We start from the raw sequence: 18,585 nt of genomic DNA, 5'->3' as shown, positions 1-18,585 counted from the left end.
AATGCTTCAAGTATTTGAAAGAGTTTAAATAGTATTTGAACCCAGGTCTGGTGAATAGCTGTGCATTTACAGCGTGTGTTGTGGTGTTCAGGAACTGCAGCGGTTGCCCTGGCAGGGCTGTTGGCAGCTCAGAGGGCCATTGGGAAACCCATCACTGAACATAGGATCCTGTTCTGTGGAGCAGGGGAGGTAGGCCATTCTCCTACTTGTATTACCAGATTTCAGTGTCTGCATACAGCAATACCGTTACCTGGCATAATGTAGTAGGTACTAAATTGATGTACCAAATGGTTAACACTGTGCTCACTAAATCATAATAAGAAGTGTCATTTTAAATTTGCTTCATACTGACTCATACTGAGTCATACTGTAAATTGACACAGGACATTTTTACTTGTTATTGCTTCACTTGTTTTTGCACTCGTGATATTTTTGTCAGCTGAATAATAAATAATTGTGTGTTTTTTCTTCAGGCTGCCCTGGGTATCGCCAACCTGATTACCATGTCGATGGTGGAGAAGGGTTTAACCCAGGACGAAGCCAGGAAAAAGATCTGGATGTTTGACAAGGATGGCCTACTGGTCAAGGTTGTGGTCCAGTCCAAACACAGACACATTGTCTTTCACTTCTCCTTTGTAACTGTCTGTGTGGCGGAACTGAAACGCTGTGTATGGAGTGACATTAGAGCCAACAGAAATGGAATCTGAATTCAGTCATTTTGAATTTGTATCAAGAAATGTAATTTAAATTCAGTGTTTTTTCCTGTGAATTTCTGTAGGGCCGAGCGCAGGAGACAGATGGCAACCAGGAGGCTTTTGTGCATGAAAGTCCCGGAGATGTGCAGAGCTTCTTAGATGCAGTCAACGTCATCCAACCAACAGCCATTATCGGTAGGATCCATATTCTCCATTCTCATCTTTATAATAGTAATAATACATTGTATAATTGAAATCAGTGTAACTCTTGTTGTCCGTTCTTAATGAAACCCTGGTAACCCTAACTTGTTGTCTGTTCACAGGTGTGTCCGGGGCTGGACGCCTCTTTACCCACGACGTCCTCAAAAAGATGGGCACCCTAAATAAACGACCAATTATATTCGCCTTGAGCAACCCCACCACCAAGGCAGAGTGCACGGCTGAAGATGCCTATACCCTCACAGATGTACGTATCGATTCACCCATGTCGTCAGCTGCGTCCTAAATGACTCCCTATTCCCTACATAAAGCACTACAGACGTACTGCACTATGTACATTTACATTTACATTTAAGTCATTTAGCAGACGCTCTTATCCAGAGCGACTTACAAGTACATACATTCATACTTTTTTTTTTGTACTGGCCCCCCTTGGGAATCGAACCCACAACCCTGGCGTTGCAAGCGCCATGCTCTACCAACTGAGCCACACGGGGCCATGTAGAGAATCAAGCGCCATTTGGAACGCAGCCCTCCACCTCATGTTTTGTTAGTGTGTAGGCCTAGACCCACACACTGACCCATAGTCACCATGGCTTCTTTCTCTGAATGTTGTTTGATATTCAGGGCCGCTGCCTGTTTGCCAGTGGAAGTCCGTTTGACACGGTGACTCTGGCTGATGGACGTGTTTTCACACCTGGACAAGGGAACAATGCTTACATATTCCCAGGTTAGAATCATTAGATTATCACGTTTTCTCATCTGTATTTACAAAAAATCTCAGTGAGCCATCTCTCTTCAACAGCCATGGCAAAGTGGATACGCATAGATGCGCCACATAAGTGTATTGTGAGACTTGTGTCGACTGTTGAAAGGGGTAAAGTGCAGTGTGTCTGCTTTGTCTGGCTGCAGGTGTAGCCTTGGCTGTGATCCTCAGTGGCGTGAGACACATCAGTGACACGGTCTTCCTGGAAGCTGCCAAGGTCAGAAATAAAGCTGCATTTCACTCTTTCAGAACTCTCAACCTGTCTCTCTCCGTTCAGCTCCCCTGTGTTTACACACTTTTTGACACAAAGACAGGCCCTGAAAGAGATATTTTACAAATTTTAGTATTTTGTTTACAGAGAAAATTGTTATGCAAATGATGAGTGTTTTTTGTCATTCCGTCAGACCCTGGCAGACCAGTTGACTGATGAGGAGCTGGCGGAGGGGAGGCTGTACCCGCCACTGTCCAACATCCGAGAGGTCTCTGTCCAGATGGCAGTCAAGGTCAGGATCAGACACTCTACATCTCGCTTCTTGTCTATCAAATACATTTTGAGGGAGATAAATTCATAAATTGAAAAAGCATTCTACAAAATGAGCAAGGTAAAAGTCCTTTGATTATGATGAAATCTGGTGGCTTCGTCATATACAAAATATACTGAGGATGATGTAAAGAGTACCGCCCTGCCTTTGGTCTGATAGTGTCAGAGGGCACATTTGAGAATAATGATAATGAAGGCAAATATGTGCCTTCATTATCTGCTCAATAACTCAATCCGCCTTTGCACTCCTTCTAAACAACGCACCTTTTTTTTTACATTTCGGCAAAGGGTAAAGTCTACTAAACTGTGTCCACTCTGTTCAAAACAAATTCTAAATTTGGGAACAGAAAATTGTACTGAGATCAGATATGTTATTAATGAGAATATGTGCATAATGTCGGCCACAATATATCTCGTTCAATCTTCTCCCACTGCCGACCACTGGGCTTCCTCTCACCACCATATTTGGTAGTGAGTGGAAACACCAAGCGGATGCTTCACATTTAGAAGTCCAGTGAAATATCTGTGTCATTGTTCTATCTGTGGCAAAGATGTGCCTTTAAATGTACTCTGTGTCTCACTGTCTCCCCCTGCAGGTGGTCCGGTTTGTGTACGCCAACAACATGGCCTTCCGGTACCCAGAGCCCAAGGACAAGGACACCTTTGTCAGGTCAACTGTATGGGACATCAACTACGACTCATTTCTCCCTGACATCTATGAGTGGAAAGGGATGAACCCAGCACCTGATCATTAGAGAGTTTTGGGTGTGGAAAGGGGGCAACAAATCACGGTAGGGAAGGTGGGCGGGCGTTAAAGAGGGAATGGTAAAACTGGGAGGTGGGGAGGACAGTGAAATTAGGTTAGTTGTTTAATCCTAGGGCAGATATTTGACCGATTTCTTTGTCAAAATCAATTGGCGGGCCAGAAAAATGTATATCTAGTTTTTGTCATTCATGAGTGGCCTGGAGTTTTTTTTTTTTTTTTACTCAAACCCGTAGTCTGCCCACCTCTGCATTAGAGTAACCAGAATCCACTCTGTCTCCAGGCTTGTACACATATTTATTTATCTGAATTGACCTACTCTTCCTTTGGCATGTTTTTATATTGGACCGTTGTGTTTAACACGGGCCCTGATTTTCCCTGTTCAGTTTCCACATGAAAACCCTCCAGAAGTGAGGTTATTGTTAGTCAACATGCTGCTAGCTAAACAGAAGGATTCCAACATATAATATCACTCCAAGCTCTGAAGACCTTGCTTGAATTAGTTCATGAAACAGTTATGCAAAAAATCTAAGTAAAATAGTAGAACTCAGTAATAGTTTAAAGGCTTTTGCTGTTAACATTTTTTTTTGTCCATATCCCCATATGAAATAATATACAGTCTATGTATATTGTGTTATTGACATTCTAGTCATTTAGCCAGGGTTGTGGTCAATTTTATTTTAGTTCCAGACAATTCAGGAAGTGCACTGAAATTCCAATTATCTTGAATGCTTTTCAATGAGGAACATTTTGAATTGGAATTTGGTCTGCTAAATTCAGGGTTGGGGTCAATTCAGAAAGTAAACGCTCTTATCCAGAGCGACTTAGACTGTAATTAAGCACTTGTTAGACAGTTGACAGAGCCTGGATGTTTTGTAGAGCGTATGTTCGCATGTGGGTGTGAAATGTCTCCTAGCTCTGATGATATTTCATTTGAAGATGGACGGTGACAGTTGTGAACTAGATCAATATGTTTGTGTCATGAATCCTGGGTGTATTCATTAGTCGGATTCCTTTGTAAAAAGTTTTGTCTATTGCAAAACGTTTTGCAATGGAAAAGGTTCAGTCCAAACTGAAAACATTTTGCAACGAAAATTTGTTTCTATTGGACAAATTTTCAGTTTGCTTGGTTTACTTCTGTTTGGTTCCTAGAGTAAATGCTTTCCATTGCAAAACATTTAGCAAAAGACCAATGAATATATCCCAGATCATATCACCATGAGTTTCTCCCAGACTAAAGACTAGGCATAGGGAACCAGCCATATTCCTTGGCCATACACATATCAGGGGATGGGGCTAATCTTCAGTATAGAGAGAAGAATGCTGCAATAAGCACCATATCCAAATAGACATGACCAATGTTAGGATAAGCTCCATTGTCAGAAAACATAAATACATTACATGAACTATAATGCTCTTCACAGTCAGTTTTGTATAGGCAGCATATGGTTTACAAGCATACTTTTTTTTTTGCCACATTTTATATACAGAACTGTCCATTCACTTTTTGAAAAAAGGAAATAAGTAAAAAGATAAGCTGGATAGAAAACCAGCACAAGGCAGCTGAAGTTTAGATACACAGGTCCTAGATTTGTGAGACCGTTTAGTTAAGGACGGTAGACTGGCTTTTTTTTATCCATCTGCATAGGTGAGCGACATGACTCCCATAAAATACACACCTCACTTCTCACCGCAGACGTAGCCAAAGAACAATGAATTGTATAGGAACACAATAGCTGAAGAAAAAATATATTCAAATCGGCTTATTATTTTTCTCCATATCCAACGGGCTAATTATATCTCTTGTACTGTTAGAGTCCTCTTGTTGTAGTTGATCAAACTAGTTTGATGAGATGTCATTCACAAATGTACTATGTTCCACCCTTGAATTTAGATTGGACCATTAAATGACAGTCGGTCTCATTCAATGATTATGTTGGCCCATAAGCCTGTCCAAGCCTGTAACGTTGGTCTCCCATTCAGAGAATTGCTGTGCTGTATTCTTGTCTTGTTTGCTTTTCATTCATTTACTTTAAGTGCCCTGGTGAAAGTGTATGGTTGAATCCCCGATGGTCCTTCCTCTTCCAATGTCTTTGATGTGTGCATACATGTGTGTTTCTGGAGTTTATTTTTGTTACGCAGTATGGCCTTAGCGAATGAACGCACAAAGCGGCAAAAGCGCTCCTCGAGACCCCTATGTGTGCTGTTACATGTGCAGAATTAAAATTAGTTTTACACTTGCTGTTGCACCCTCCCTTTGTCCTTTTTAATTATTTATTATTCTGTGTATCTATTGAACAACATCTCCAAATTGATTTAATTCCAAGCTGGTCTACATTATGACCGTCTGATCATCAACACCAATATTGGATCCCAAATAGAATCATGAGTTGATTGTTTTTCTAATATGATTAAAGACAGTATAGAAATAACACATTTTCTGTGCCACTTTGAGGCCAAGTTAGATTTTATTTTTGTAACTATAACAAAACTATAAACAAATGTTCCCCAAGCTTTATATTCAGACATGCACTCGAGACTTATTTGTACAAAAAACATACTTGCTGCACACTATTTAAACAGGTTTTTGAGATGTATTAAATAAAGTAAATGACAATTGGTTGTGAACAGACTTATGTATATTATGAGCATCTGCAGCAATAAAATGGACAATGTGGTTCCATAGACATGTTTTTTTTCTACAATTGCCTCACGAGCAGCATAACCCCCAACTTTTATTTTTTTAGCATTTTTCTTCTGTATACGTTTCACAATCTACCATATGGGTGAGATTTCAGGTGCTCCTTAAGTTGTGGTATGGTGGACAGCGCCATGCCACACACGTGACAGCAGAGAGGTAGTTTCAACAACTCATTTGTCCCTTCTTTTATGGTGACCTTCCCATCCTTTTCCAGCATCTGAATGACTTCTTGAGATTCTATGAAATAGTCAGTTGTGAATGAATTCCAGTGTTTCTTGTTCTTTAAACAAGGGGAGTCAAAGTCCTGGCTGATCACGTGTAGATGGACATGGCTCATACTGGGGATGGCGTGGTAGCCCTGGCGGAAGTGTAGCAGGCCAGTATCGGGGCACTGTTGTTGTACAATCCTGTCTGCTACCTGGTTCATGTGCCTCAACAGATCACAGTGCTCCCTGCGCAGTGTCTTCAGACTGGGGATGGACTCCCAGGGCAGGACCAGCCAGTGGTAGTGAGCCTTGGGGTACTTGTCCATGATAACAACTACTCTGTCATCCTTGTAGACCTGCATTTTGGGGTCTTGCATTGAGGCTTTCAATCCTTGGCTCCAATATCCTAAAGTTTCAGTTTTCTCTGTTGTTTGAGGTTCAGGCCGTGTGTTAGTGGAGGTGGACCCTCCATGCTTGCACTGAGTGGAGTCCTCTGTTTTCCTTGTTACTTTATGCCCAGGGGGCTCTCTGTGAAGCTCCCGCTCCTCTGAGGCAGGCCCACGGGGCCTCTTGGTGCCCACACTGGACTGAGAGTTGGATGGATCCTCTTTGAAGCACACAGTATACGGGTACAGCTCATTGACCATGTGCAGCTGCTGGCCAGATCTCATCTCCACTTGGTTGCCTTTACCCACCACCTCAGAGTTCACACTAGTGGGGTTGAAACCCAGTTGTTTTACACTGATATACCCTTTGTTGCAGTCTGCCTTGAGTTCAACCTGCTCCCTGGAACATTTTTTGTCTTTTATCGTAGTTTCTGGACCCCGACCCAAGACAACTGTCTGTAGGTGAGGTAGATGAATCGGTTTATGCCTTCCATTTTTGCTGATCAGTAAACAAATAGACATGATCCTCTTCCTAAAGAATTACGATTTTCTTTAGTACGACAACAACTGCTTTTCTCTCTTCAGCCTATGCAAGGTGGGTCAGCGTCGCTATTATTTTGCACCTGGTTTTGTTTCGAGCACGCACAAAGATGACGACTTCCTCTCTGGCACGCACAAGCGGAGAGGAAGAGGCGAAGCGAGAGGGATAACGACCCAAAATCTGTCTTTTCCAGCAGGTAGCGGTGTGTCGAATATGGTTAACAAAACATGGAATGGCTTATTTACTACATGTGGCTGAGTTGATCGAATAGAAGTGTCGTAATGATTAGGTTGTTACGACTGTACACGTGACATCCCGGCAACTGAGAAAAAGCATTTATTGTCGGAGCCTGGTTGTTACTAGTTACCACAGGCACAAAGTCATAACCCCCGCCTATTTCTACAGTGTATCTTCTTAAAATGTGATTTTAAACTTAACCAACCCAAAAAGCACATTTTTAGTTTTCATCAATGTTTTTTATATATATATATATATAATGCCATTTAGACTGTGGCTGTGGGAACCGTTGTGCCTGTTGTTCACACGCGTATCTGCTCTCTCATTGGCTAGAGTGGTCCCACCTGATCTTGCCTCCTCCCGATTGCCTTCCATTTTTTAAGACGTTTATTTTCATTGTACAATATCTGGACAATATAATGGATACTGTGTGGTAATGCTACTGCTGTTTTAATGTTCGTTTAATGACATTTAAATAGTTTGTTTTTCAACATGACCATGGACCTAACTTTTCTGGGGACAGGGTCGGCATACCCTTCCCCCCATCGTGGCGCTTCTGCCCTCGTACTCAGAACAGAAGGGGAGTGTTGGCTGTTTGACTGCGGAGAAGGGACGCAAACTCAACTGATGAAGAGTCAATTGAAGGCTAGTGAGTTGTTCACTTTTCTTTAGTCGTTGCTAGCTAGTTAGCATTAGCAATGTCAAACGTGTTGTTCTGGCGAAATAATTAACGGTTTATTCTATGTTTTAACTGTTTACAGAATTATTTAAATAAACACTAGATCGCCAACTTATTTTCACTATCAACAAAAACATTATTTGCTACTTTCCCACCCTCTTTGCTACACGTCATTTGGTGGTATTATTAGCTAGCTAACGTTACTTTCCCACCCGCTTTGCTATCACGTCATTGATGAAAGGTTACAAACTTTTCAGCCTGTAACCTTTGACGATGACGGCGTTAGAAATGCATGCATGTTTTGGCAGTGGTCTCAACAACAACACTGCCTTAAATGAGGATTTGATCAGATTGATCAACTCATTTATGTTTTTCTTACAGGCCGAATCACCAAAGTGTTTATCTCTCACCTGCATGGTGATCACCTCTTTGGTCTACCAGGGCTACTGTGCACTGTGAGCCTAAACCTCAACCCCTGTCCCACCCAGCCTCCAACATGTGTGGATATCTATGGTCCCCAGGGTCTCAGGCAGTTCCTGAGGGTGGCATTAGAGCTCACCAGCTCCCAGCTTCTCTTCCCCTATTCAGTACATGAGCTACAGCCCACCACTGACCAGTGTCCTACAGAGGGTCAGCTAAGCCCTGACGTCACAGCAGATTCTGGGCGTCTCCATCCCCAAGAACGCGCCGGCCGAACAATCCCCCTGGATGTCAACAGTGACTGCTATGTTATACTGGAGGAGAAGCGTTTTGTTGTGAAGGCGTTCCGTTTGTTCCATCGGGTACCCTCCTTCGGGTTCTCTGTTCAAGAACATGATTGGCCAGGGCGTTTGAACACAGAACTACTGAAGGATCTTGGTAATCACAATATATACCTGGCATAATAATCTATATGTTTATCTCTGGGATTTGTCTTGATTATTCCATTTGTTTTATATAGGCAAGCCGTTGTTATGTCATCAACAAAAGCTATCTTTTGACAGACTGAATTGAGAGTACTCAATTTTAAAATAACTTCCATATCTAACTTTGGTTGTTGCAGGTGCGTGAGAATAATTCGATGCCATCTAAAAAGAAAATGAAAAACTTGCACACTGCTCTTGCCAGTGTGTGAAGGCTGAGAGGCAGATAAAACATGTAAGCTTAATGAACTGAAGTGATATTGGCAATAGCAGTGTGCAAGTTTCTATTTTAAGGTCATTACATTTTTAAATAAATGAAAACCTTTTGTCTATCTCTCAGGTTTGAAGCCTGGACCACTCTATGGGCGACTGAAAGCTGGTGAGTCGGTGACACTGGAAAATGGACAAGTGGTGAAGCCCAGTGAGGTGCTGGAGGAAGCCATTCCGGGGAGAAAAGTGTGTGTTTTAGGGGATTGCAGCTCGTTATTGGGGGAGGGACCCCTGAGGGCCTGTCACAGAGCTGACATCCTGGTGCATGAGGCCACCCTGTCAGATGAGCATCGGGAGAAGGCAGTGGACCATGGGCACAGCACTCCTAGTATGGCAGCTGCAGTGGCACAGGCTTGTTGTGCACGCATGCTGGTGCTCTACCATTTCAGTCAGAGGTATAAGCCGGCCGGCCAGCACAAAGAGGGTGATGAGGATGATGTCTTGGAGCTCAGGAGACAAGCTGAGGAGGCGTTGCAGGGCACAGGCATAGAGGTGTCCCTGGCGGAGGACTTTCTCACGATACCCATACCCCTCATAAGGCTTCACTGAGGCCTTACACTTGTTAGTTATGATAAATACTGTAAACAAAAGCCAGAGTGAGCAGGTTGTGAATTAAGCATCGAATGAATGACTTGGTGTCTGGGAAATATTTAGTAAATTGTCTGAATAAAAAAAGTATTGACTCTTTCTCCTTATTTTACTCAGTGATAGGGTTCAAGGCAATCTCCATTTTGAAGTTGTCAATTTTCTTCTTCACGATTGGCAGATACCTCCTGATGACCAGGTTGGACATGACTCCAACATGGTCATCTGGAGGGCTCAGCCAATAAATTTGGAAGTTCGCAATGGCGCAGTCCATGCCGAAACGGTATTTTGGCCGCTAGAGGCCTCTATCATTCTCTGTTTCACACAACAGAATTGCACGTATTCAATTTGACCAGATTATTGAAATCAACCTAGCTAGAATGGTACCTGCACAATGAAAATTATAAATTAATTTAATTTGAGTCTTCAAATATTCAGAAACGAACTGCTTTACTACCAGGCTAGTTTTCTCTTGGTGGGTTTGAATCTGCTACTACCCACTGTTGCCCATGCGCAAAACGCCATGTTGGAAGAAATTGTACTGAAAATCGTCAGAGGAAGAGGATCAACTCGGCGGAAAGTCTGTTTCCCTCCATACGTTTTTTTCACCCACAAAGCAAGGCGTTTTTGTATGTAGGTCGATAAGAGTGTCGAATTTGGTCAACAAACACATGAATGGTTATTTGCTACGTGAGGTTTATTGGATCGAATATAAGTTTTGTAATGCTTAAGTTGTTACGAGTATACTGATATAAGTAGGACACGTGACATTCCGGCAATTTTAGGGAAAAAAACACTATATTCGGAGTTGTCTAGAATGCATATTTATGAAATGATGCTTGTAGCATTCTCTATTGAATAGAGGCGATTGACGTCAGCAACCCTCATCATATTTAAAAAAAGATTACAATAATGAGATGATCCACCAATCCAAGGAAAGGATAGGCGGGAGCTGCACATCCCGCGGCACGGTTTTGTGGACAACGATTTCCATTGTTAGGGCGGAGAGACGTGTATCTTGTCAGAATATCCATCATCTTTGGAAGCGCTGATACAAAGCCGTGATTTGTTATCCAACGTTTATTTTAATATTTAAATGATTTCCCTATGTTATTTTAAAATATCAAAGAAACATTTAGGATAAACGAAGAAGTACGGTTGATCAGTACAGTTCCAGCGCAAATGCAAGAGCGGAATATCCCGGCCGTGTATGCAGGGTATGTTTGTGGATGGGGACGGGTGGCTAATGTTACTTCGTTTAGCAGTGAAACTCGCGAGTAAGCCAGCGAAATACCCCAATCGGTGGCTTCGACCTGCTTTTGATTGATATAAGACGAAATGACAGTGGATAGTTAGCTAGATAGTGTTATCAAGACCATATTTAAAACACTCGGACTGAGAATGGCTGCTCATTTATATGTTATTGACTTGTTTCTTCGTTTTGAGAAGCTAGCTAGCACGTTAACGTTAGCTACCTGGTTGTCCTGCTATGCAGCTGGCTAGCGATAGCCGCAGTTCCCGACCACTATATGCATTTTTTTGTCTAAAACAGTGCGCTTTATTATTGTGCATTGGGTTATCTTAGCTAGCTACAGTTCGCTTAAATATTTAGCTAGCTAACGAACGGTAGCTAGCTATTTTGTTATTACTCAGGTCACTGTTGTGCAACGTAGTTAGCTAAAATGTTTATTGCCCGATGGGATAATGCTAGTTGTGTAACTTCGTTGCACATACTGTCCTGTAGCAGCGTGTTATGTCAATTTCGTGCATGATGTTTAGGATGAACATCATAATAACATACTGTACTTATCATGACACGATGGGATGTAGCTAGTTAATAAACAACTTACTTATATGTAAGATATTGGTAAAGTACCATAATAACCACTATTCCCTTCTATCCTCTTTCAGAACCCTCAATCCTCGCCCTCGAAGCAGTGTGACAATCATTTAATTTTGTATTGGGATGCCTTGGTGGATTTCAACTTGGGCAATTGGACTGGAGGGGACACCCTCTCATAGCTTAATCTTTTTGATGTGTTGCTCCATACAGTAAGAAACAACATTTTATAGTTGGGACAAAGTATTTATTCCCTATAGAACGATACGGAGCGGCATACACTAGTGGTTCTCAGGATGTCTATCACCAACACGCCTTCGAGTAATGACGCTTGCCTGAGCATTGTACACAGCTTGATGTGTCACAGGCAAGGGGGGGAGAGCGAGACCTTTGCCAAGCGGGCAATAGAAAGTCTGGTGAAAAAGCTGAAGGAGAAGAAGGATGAACTGGACTCCCTAATCACAGCCATCACCACCAATGGAGCTCATCCCAGCAAGTGTGTCACCATTGGGCGGACTCTGGATGGCCGTTTGCAGGTAGGGACTACACCAATGTCTGGGGTGAAATTTTCCCTAGGTACATATCTTGGGTCAGATTCCCCTTCCCTAATTATAACCTTAATCATTAGTGGGGAAAAATACAAAACTGACCTAAGATCGGTGTCTAGGGGCAACTTCACCATACACCACTGTCTAGGGATCTGCTATAAGTAGCCAGATGTGTGTGTAAAAAAAGAAAGTGAGATAGCGTTATGAGTGAGGATCATGCAAAGATGAGAATAAGGGCATGAGACCTATTAGCACCTCTGGGTGAAGAACTTTTTCTTTGAGTTCAATCAATGGGTTGAATCCTATAATATTTTTCATCCCAGGTGGCAGGGCGGAAAGGGTTTCCCCACGTGATCTACACTCGGTTGTGGAGATGGCCTGATCTGCATAAAAATGAACTGAAGCATGTGAAATATTGCCAGTTTGCATTTGACCTGAAGTGTGACAGCGTTTGCGTGAACCCATACCACTACGACCGGGTGGTGTCTCCAGGTATTGGTGAGTGTACTGATGTCCCTGCCGTTTGTTTGTGTTGACCTGTGAGTGACAGTTTGAGTTTCTTCTCATCGTTGTTGTTTTATTTCACAGATCTATCAAGTTTGCAACTTACCAGCTCAGGTAAGTGACCTCCATTTTGATTATGTACCTTATGACAGCATTCTTTTTTGTCAATAGCTAGGTTTCCATCCAATTGGCTACAGATTTTAATACTAACATTCTAAAATCTACATAAAAACATTATTTGCATTTTCCCACCAGAGATGTTTCCAGCAAATTGACTTGTTACAGATAATAGACTGAGCGTGATGATGTGGGTGCACATCATATAACACCTTTTGTGGTTATATTCCCATGTGCCGACTTGAAAATACAAGTTAAATGGGTTTTCATCGCATTTTCAACTCTACTGATGGTTCTCACAAATGTTGCATTTTATATAGTGAGTGTGCCCACTCTGGTATTGGTACGTGCTCTCTAGCCAGATATCTGTGCACTGTTGGCTAGAGCGCACGTATAGCCCACATGACGAAATTATTATGGACAAAAAAGCAATACATTTTTTTGTCAAACGGCAGCCAAGTATCGATGATCATGTCACCAGAATAAGACCCTCGATATTTACTGAAGGGAGCATCAAGCTCATCATCTTTCACTTTCACCACCCTGTGAAGTTCATCAACGTATTTGATCTGTGGCCTAATAAACTGCATGCTTTCACGACGAGTCGTAGTGGGAGGACCACACATGTCATCGCCTGTTTACTTCGATATGATGGTTATTATATCAATATTTGCGCATACAAATGTTTCCACCGATATTTCACACACTTAATTTTACTGACATAAAAATATAACACCCTGTCTAGCGTATTTTGTCGACATTTGAAAAGTTTACCAAAAAATGTTTCTATTTCCATCAAGCCTGTCATGACATGTTTTTTATCCAACATGCACTCGCATAAAGAGATTGGATGGAAACCTGGTTGTCTGTTTTGTTTCTTGTTGACCTGTATCTTGTCTCTGTGCTGCTCTCAGCTCCAAGCCTGGGACTGATGGTTAAAGATGAATACGACTTTGATGGCCAGGCAACACTGCCCACCATGGACGGGGGTCACCTCCAGACCATTCAGCACCCTCCCTCTAGCCGAGGTGGGCCCCCCTCGGAGCCCTTCGGCACCCCTGGCCTGCTGTCCCCCTCTGACGCCAGCACCGCCTCCACCTCCGCCTTCCCCAGCATCTCTGTCGGATCAGGAAGTGAGGGCCTACTCCTCCATCCTACACCCCCCCCCCCCCTCCCCCCCCCTGCTTCCACTATCTATTCCACCTTCCCAAGTTTATGGCTCTTGGTATCCTCCTCACCCAAATCATTAGAGGTCTTGAGTTATTCGTACCAGTAATAATCCTGGAAAGGTCTTAATCATAGTCTAGGTTTGTGTTGCTTGATTAGCTACATCCTGTCTACACAGTTATGGTTGTGGCTGACTGACAGAACTTGTTGTATGTGAGAATCACATCACAGTAATATCAAACTCATCTTGGGATGTAATGGCTCAGGAAATGGAACCTATTTTGTTGACAACTGGTGGTCACCTGCTCTTCTCCCTCTCATTGGTTATTATTAACTTCCCCCACACTCTCTGAAATGCATCAAATCAAATGTTATTAGTCACAACCGCCGAATACAACAGGTGTCGACCTCACAGTGAAATGCTTACTTACAAGCCCTTAACCAACAATGAAGTTAAGAAAAGACCTAAAAAAAAGGTAGACCTAAAAAAAAAAAAAAAGATATGAATAACAAATAATTAAAGAGCAGCGGTAAATATCAATAGCGAGGCTATATACAGGTGGTACCGGTACAGAGTCAATGTGCTGGGGCACCGGTATTGAGGTAATATGTACATGTAGGTAGAGTTATTAAAGTGACTACGCATAGATAATAACAGAGAGTAGCAGCAGTGTAGAGGGGGGGGGGGGGGGGCAATGAAAATAGTCTGGGTAGCCATTTGATTAGAAGTTCAGTAGTCACCACTCATTTACTGTGTTTTTGGACAGTCCACGTGTGGGGTTCTCCCTACAATTCTCATCTGTAGGCATCTACCTGTGACCTTACAGATGCCACCTCCACCTGGACTAGAAATAGCAGCTTCACGCCCAACATGCCTCACCATCAGAATGGGCACCTGCAACACCACCCACCCATGCCTCCTCCAGGACATTACTGTGAGTCCATGCCACTATCAGGATGAGTAGAACATGCATTTCATTCTTAGTACACATTTACATTTAAGTCATTTAGCAGACGCTCTTATCCAGAGCGACTCACAAATTGGTGCATTCACCTTATGATATCCAGTGGAACAACCACTTTACAATAGTGCATCTAAATCTTTTAAGGGGGGGGGTTAGAAGGATTACTTTATCCTATCCTAGGTATTCCTTAAAGAGGTGGGGTTTCAGGTGTCTCCGGAAGGTGGTGATTGACTCCGCTGACCTGGCGTCGTGAGGGAGTTTGTTCCACCATTGGGGTGCCAGAGCAGCGAACAGTTTTGACTGGGCTGAGCGGGAAACACATACACATAATTCCCGCAACTTACTGATGTGGGCCAGGGTTGAAGGGATTGATCATTGATGCATTTATGTTACCCTCCCAGGGCCCGTGCACAACGAGCTTGGCTTCCAGCCACCCATATCCAACCATCCAGGTAAGTGAAGCGTGACTCCTGTTTTTACCCAACAAGGTGTTCAGAGGGCTGTGTTGGTCTGGAGAGGAGAGGGGACTGAGTTTGGTCTGGAGAGGAGAGGGGGCTGAGTTTGGTCTGGAGAGGAGAGGGGGTTGAGTTTGGTCTGGAGAGGAGAGGGGGCTGAGTTTGGTCTGTTACAGCGCCTGACTACTGGTGTTCCATCGCCTACTTTGAGATGGACGTGCAGGTGGGCGAGACCTTCAAGGTGCCCTCCACTGGCCCCGTCGTGACGGTGGATGGCTATGTGGACCCGTCTGGCGGAGACCGCTTCTGCCTAGGCCAGCTGAGCAACGTGCACCGGACCGAGGCCATCGAAAGAGCCAGGTACGCCAGCCTCCTAACCACAACTGTGTTGTGCTTCTGGCTCTGAATGGAGGTGAATTGATGCCATTGGCAGAGTATTTGGTCACCCCACTGATAACAGCTCTTCTCACTTCCCAAGGCTCCACATCGGTAAGGGGATCCAGTTGGAGGGTAAAGGTGAAGGGGACGTGTGGGTACGCTGCCTCAGCGACCACGCCGTGTTCGTGCAGAGCTATTACCTGGACCGGGAAGCCGGCCGCGCCCCCGGCGACGCCGTGCACAAGATCTACCCCAGCGCCTACATCAAGGCAGGTCCCAGCGCCTCCGTCTGCTCAGCATTACCAATGTTTTTTTTTTTCTTCCACCCCCTGGTGTCCAAGCTGTGAACTGCATGTAGCTGGTAGTAAATATATTGGTTTTGTTCCCCTCCCTCCCAGGTGTTTGACCTGCGTCAGTGCCACAGGCAGATGCAGCAGCAGGCAGCGACGGCCCAGGCGGCAGCCGCGGCTCAGGCAGCCGCCGTGGCTGGGAACATCCCCGGGCCGGGCTCTGTGGGAGGCATCGCTCCCGCCATCAGTAAGCAGCACAACACTAACATACTCTGCTCCTGTTGACTGGCACTTCACCCCAGAGCTGTAACCCCCCCAGAGCTGTAACTCCCAGAACAACACATTACTTGTAACACCACTCACACGGCACTTTTCTAATAGCCCGTTTAAAAGTAATTTACCAATCGTCTCAGCCAATTGTAGCGTCGGTCAGTCATAGACAATGCATAGGAATCTGCACTTGTTCTGGAACTCTTCATCAGTGTGGATGTGTGATGTCGTTGAGCCTGAGTTGGGTTCCATTGATACTTGAACTCTTACCTCCCACCCAGGCCTTTCAGCCGCTGCCGGCATCGGAGTGGACGACCTGAGGAGACTGTGCATCCTGCGCATGAGCTTCGTCAAGGGCTGGGGTCCCGACTACCCCCGGACGAGCATCAAGGAGACCCCCTGCTGGATTGAGATCCACCTACATCGGGCCCTCCAGCTACTGGATGAGGTGCTGCACACCATGCCAATCGGTGACCCGCAGCCCCTGGACTGAACCACCAGCCTGACCCCTCCACTGTGACACTTCAGTATGACAGACCTTGGAATGAGGTGGTAGGTAGAACAGGAAAGACACCCCGGTTTACCGCTTCAAGGAAGCAAAGACTTGTTTCTCTCTATGGGTCATTCCTCTTTCTCTTCATAGTGTCCAGTGTGTCCAGATCAGGACATAGGGGCTCTGATGACGGAACGGGCCACTCTCATCAATCGCCCTGGTGACCTCAGATTGGTCACTTTTACCAGTGATTCCATCTGGTTAACCTTGTATGGTTATCCAGAGCATAGTACTACTATGGTAAACTATACTCGGTTTCTTGCTCTACGTGAGAAGAGCAGGTAAGGGTCTCTGCCATGTCGTTTACAGACAGAAACAAGCATTTTAAGGCAATTTCCAGCAATACCATAATACATTTTTGGGGGGGTTTCTTTTTGTGGATTTTATGAAAGGAATTATTTTGTCCCTTTTTTGTTTTTCTTCCTTATCCCCTTGGCTATTGTATTGTCCTGTACTATGGGAGATAAGTGGATATATTGACTATTTCAGACCAGATTGCAGGTCACTAAGACCCTTTCAATTACATTCACTATGTAAGGGAAGACACACTTCTGTAGGGTCTTATTTCTGTTGAATTAATTTCTCCCTTATCTCATGTACATACATTTAACTGTAGTTTTGTTTTTAAATGCATGTGAATGTTTGCATGAATGGTGAGAAGTGATGACCACAACGCCACAGGTTTTTGTGATGTCTTGATCTCAGGACAGCCTCGATAAGGAGGAATCAAGTATGCCATAGACCCCATCACAGCGTTGGGCTTCGATTTAAGATCACATAAATCATCAGGGTGAGGCTTCCCTCTGCCACAATGTTGGAGGCTCTTTTCTGTTGTGGTTCTGCACTAACTGGGTTCATGGTGTCCATGTGCTGTGAACAAAACCCCCTCATCTTGTTTCACCTCCCATGATCCCTCACTGCATGTCACTTTCCTACCATTTCTGGTTTTGCCTGTTGAGTATTTTATATTGCTGCACACACACAATCCCCTTGATGCAATTTGTTATAGCTATGATACGGAACTGCCATTTCTATTTCATATCTAGTTGCATCTCCTAATAACATGTAATACGTTAGCTATTGATTTAGTTAAAATCAGATTCTGCTGAAATGTAGCTTGCAGTATCCCTAGAGATGAAAGTGAATTAGGATACACTTCTACTGATGTTTCTCAGCTTTGCTGTTTTGAGAAGTTATTCAGGAGAATAATTAATAAGGAAACCTTCTAAATCTGCATTCTCAAATGTTCAAGTATCCATTTCAGAGATTTATGGGTTACTGTCTTGGATGTTTTGTTGTGATACATTGTCTTGTTGCTTTTCCCTCCCTAAATGTTTCATTTTGCTTTTGGGATGGAAGTGTGCTCAAGCTGTGGGTTTCACGTTTTTAAGGAATTAATTTTGGACACGTACTTTAGATGTGTCCAACTGCTTGGATATAAACAACCTTAATTGGTTTATGAACAGTGATAGTTGAATTGTTTTTTGACGATGCCCAATATCTTACATTGCATTCTTAGGTCAATACACATTTTTGTATGAGTTGCAATTTTACCATAGGATCCTGGAGAAACAAGCTACATGAGCTGCTGGTAATTGGACAAATAGTAGTTACATATTTCTTTTGTGAACCTATTAAAAATGGCCTGATACTCTATTTGGATCTTTGTCTGATTATGACCTATTGAATAAAATACATTTAGTAAGTACACACTCTGAGAAGCGCACTAACATCACCAAACAAGCCCTTTTCCTAGAACCTGAAACAAAGGGTGCCTACAAAACACCAACAGATCCTGCATGGGGTAGAATAAGAAGACGGCCCAAAACAGTGAGATGGAGAGTTGTCGATGGCCTATGCCAGTGTTTCCCAAACTCTGGGTGCACGTTTAGTTTTCAAATAATCAACTGTATAGTGAAAACCAAAACTTGCACCCAGGGGGGGGCTCAGGATCGGGAAACCCTGAAGCACCTTGCACAAAAGCCTGCGTGGCAACTGACATCTAAA

The 18,585-nt window shown here is 43.6% G+C and overlaps 4 protein-coding genes across 4 annotated transcripts in view; 3 read left to right on the top strand and 1 right to left on the bottom strand.

Moving 5' to 3' along the window:
- me2 (malic enzyme 2, NAD(+)-dependent, mitochondrial) overlaps positions 1-5,236 on the top strand; it is a 30,346-nt gene extending 25,110 nt beyond the window's left edge. Inside the window, exons 8-15 of the mRNA XM_038988553.1 lie at positions 92-189; positions 474-587; positions 779-890; positions 1,019-1,161; positions 1,542-1,644; positions 1,827-1,897; positions 2,085-2,183; positions 2,818-5,236. Of these exons, the coding sequence (XP_038844481.1) occupies positions 92-189; positions 474-587; positions 779-890; positions 1,019-1,161; positions 1,542-1,644; positions 1,827-1,897; positions 2,085-2,183; positions 2,818-2,976 (899 nt within the window). The 3' untranslated portion in view covers positions 2,977-5,236. The remainder of the gene's footprint in view (positions 1-91; positions 190-473; positions 588-778; positions 891-1,018; positions 1,162-1,541; positions 1,645-1,826; positions 1,898-2,084; positions 2,184-2,817) is intronic.
- Positions 5,237-5,418: 182 nt separating this feature from the next.
- On the bottom strand, positions 5,419-7,159 carry aptx (aprataxin). Its single transcript, XM_038988749.1, has one exon. The coding sequence runs from the start codon at positions 6,797-6,799 to the stop codon at positions 5,753-5,755; it is 1,047 nt and encodes a 348-aa protein (XP_038844677.1). The 5' UTR covers positions 6,800-7,159; the 3' UTR covers positions 5,419-5,752.
- A 235-nt stretch (positions 7,160-7,394) lies between these two features.
- elac1 (elaC ribonuclease Z 1) lies at positions 7,395-9,591 on the top strand. The gene is made up of 3 exons (XM_038988648.1): positions 7,395-7,704; positions 8,116-8,592; positions 8,977-9,591. Exons 1-3 carry the CDS (start codon positions 7,548-7,550, stop codon positions 9,453-9,455), a joined length of 1,113 nt encoding a protein of 370 aa, XP_038844576.1. The 5' UTR covers positions 7,395-7,547; the 3' UTR covers positions 9,456-9,591.
- Positions 9,592-10,054: 463 nt separating this feature from the next.
- On the top strand, positions 10,055-18,234 carry smad4 (SMAD family member 4). The gene is given in 12 exon segments (XM_038988457.1): positions 10,055-10,708; positions 11,403-11,867; positions 12,203-12,377; positions 12,468-12,497; positions 13,415-13,633; positions 14,495-14,602; positions 15,034-15,084; positions 15,264-15,447; positions 15,566-15,734; positions 15,864-16,002; positions 16,307-16,501; positions 16,504-18,234. Coding segments are annotated over 11 exon segments (1,749 nt in total). The 5' UTR covers positions 10,055-10,708; positions 11,403-11,627; the 3' UTR covers positions 16,743-18,234.
- The last annotated feature ends 351 nt before the right edge of the window (positions 18,235-18,585 follow it).

This window comes from Salvelinus namaycush, chromosome 1 (genome assembly GCF_016432855.1).
Source record: "Salvelinus namaycush isolate Seneca chromosome 1, SaNama_1.0, whole genome shotgun sequence".
NCBI lineage: Eukaryota > Metazoa > Chordata > Actinopteri > Salmoniformes > Salmonidae > Salvelinus > Salvelinus namaycush.
Note: the sequence above shows the minus strand (reverse complement) of the source record. Positions and strands in the feature narration are given on the sequence as shown.

What these genes read in the sequence shown, in the direction of transcription:
- aptx (XM_038988749.1), bottom strand. Translation starts at nt 6,799, where the DNA reads ATGTCTATTTGTTTACTGATCAGCAAAAATGGAAGGCATAAACCGATT.
- elac1 (XM_038988648.1), top strand. Translation starts at nt 7,548, where the DNA reads ATGACCATGGACCTAACTTTTCTGGGGACAGGGTCGGCATACCCTTCC. An exon ending in GAAGAGTCAATTGAAGGCTA is followed by an intron (nt 7,705 to 8,115) that starts GTGAGTTGTTCA and finishes TTTTTCTTACAG; the next exon opens with GCCGAATCACCAAAGTGTTT. An exon ending in AGAACTACTGAAGGATCTTG is followed by an intron (nt 8,593 to 8,976) that starts GTAATCACAATA and finishes TCTATCTCTCAG; the next exon opens with GTTTGAAGCCTGGACCACTC.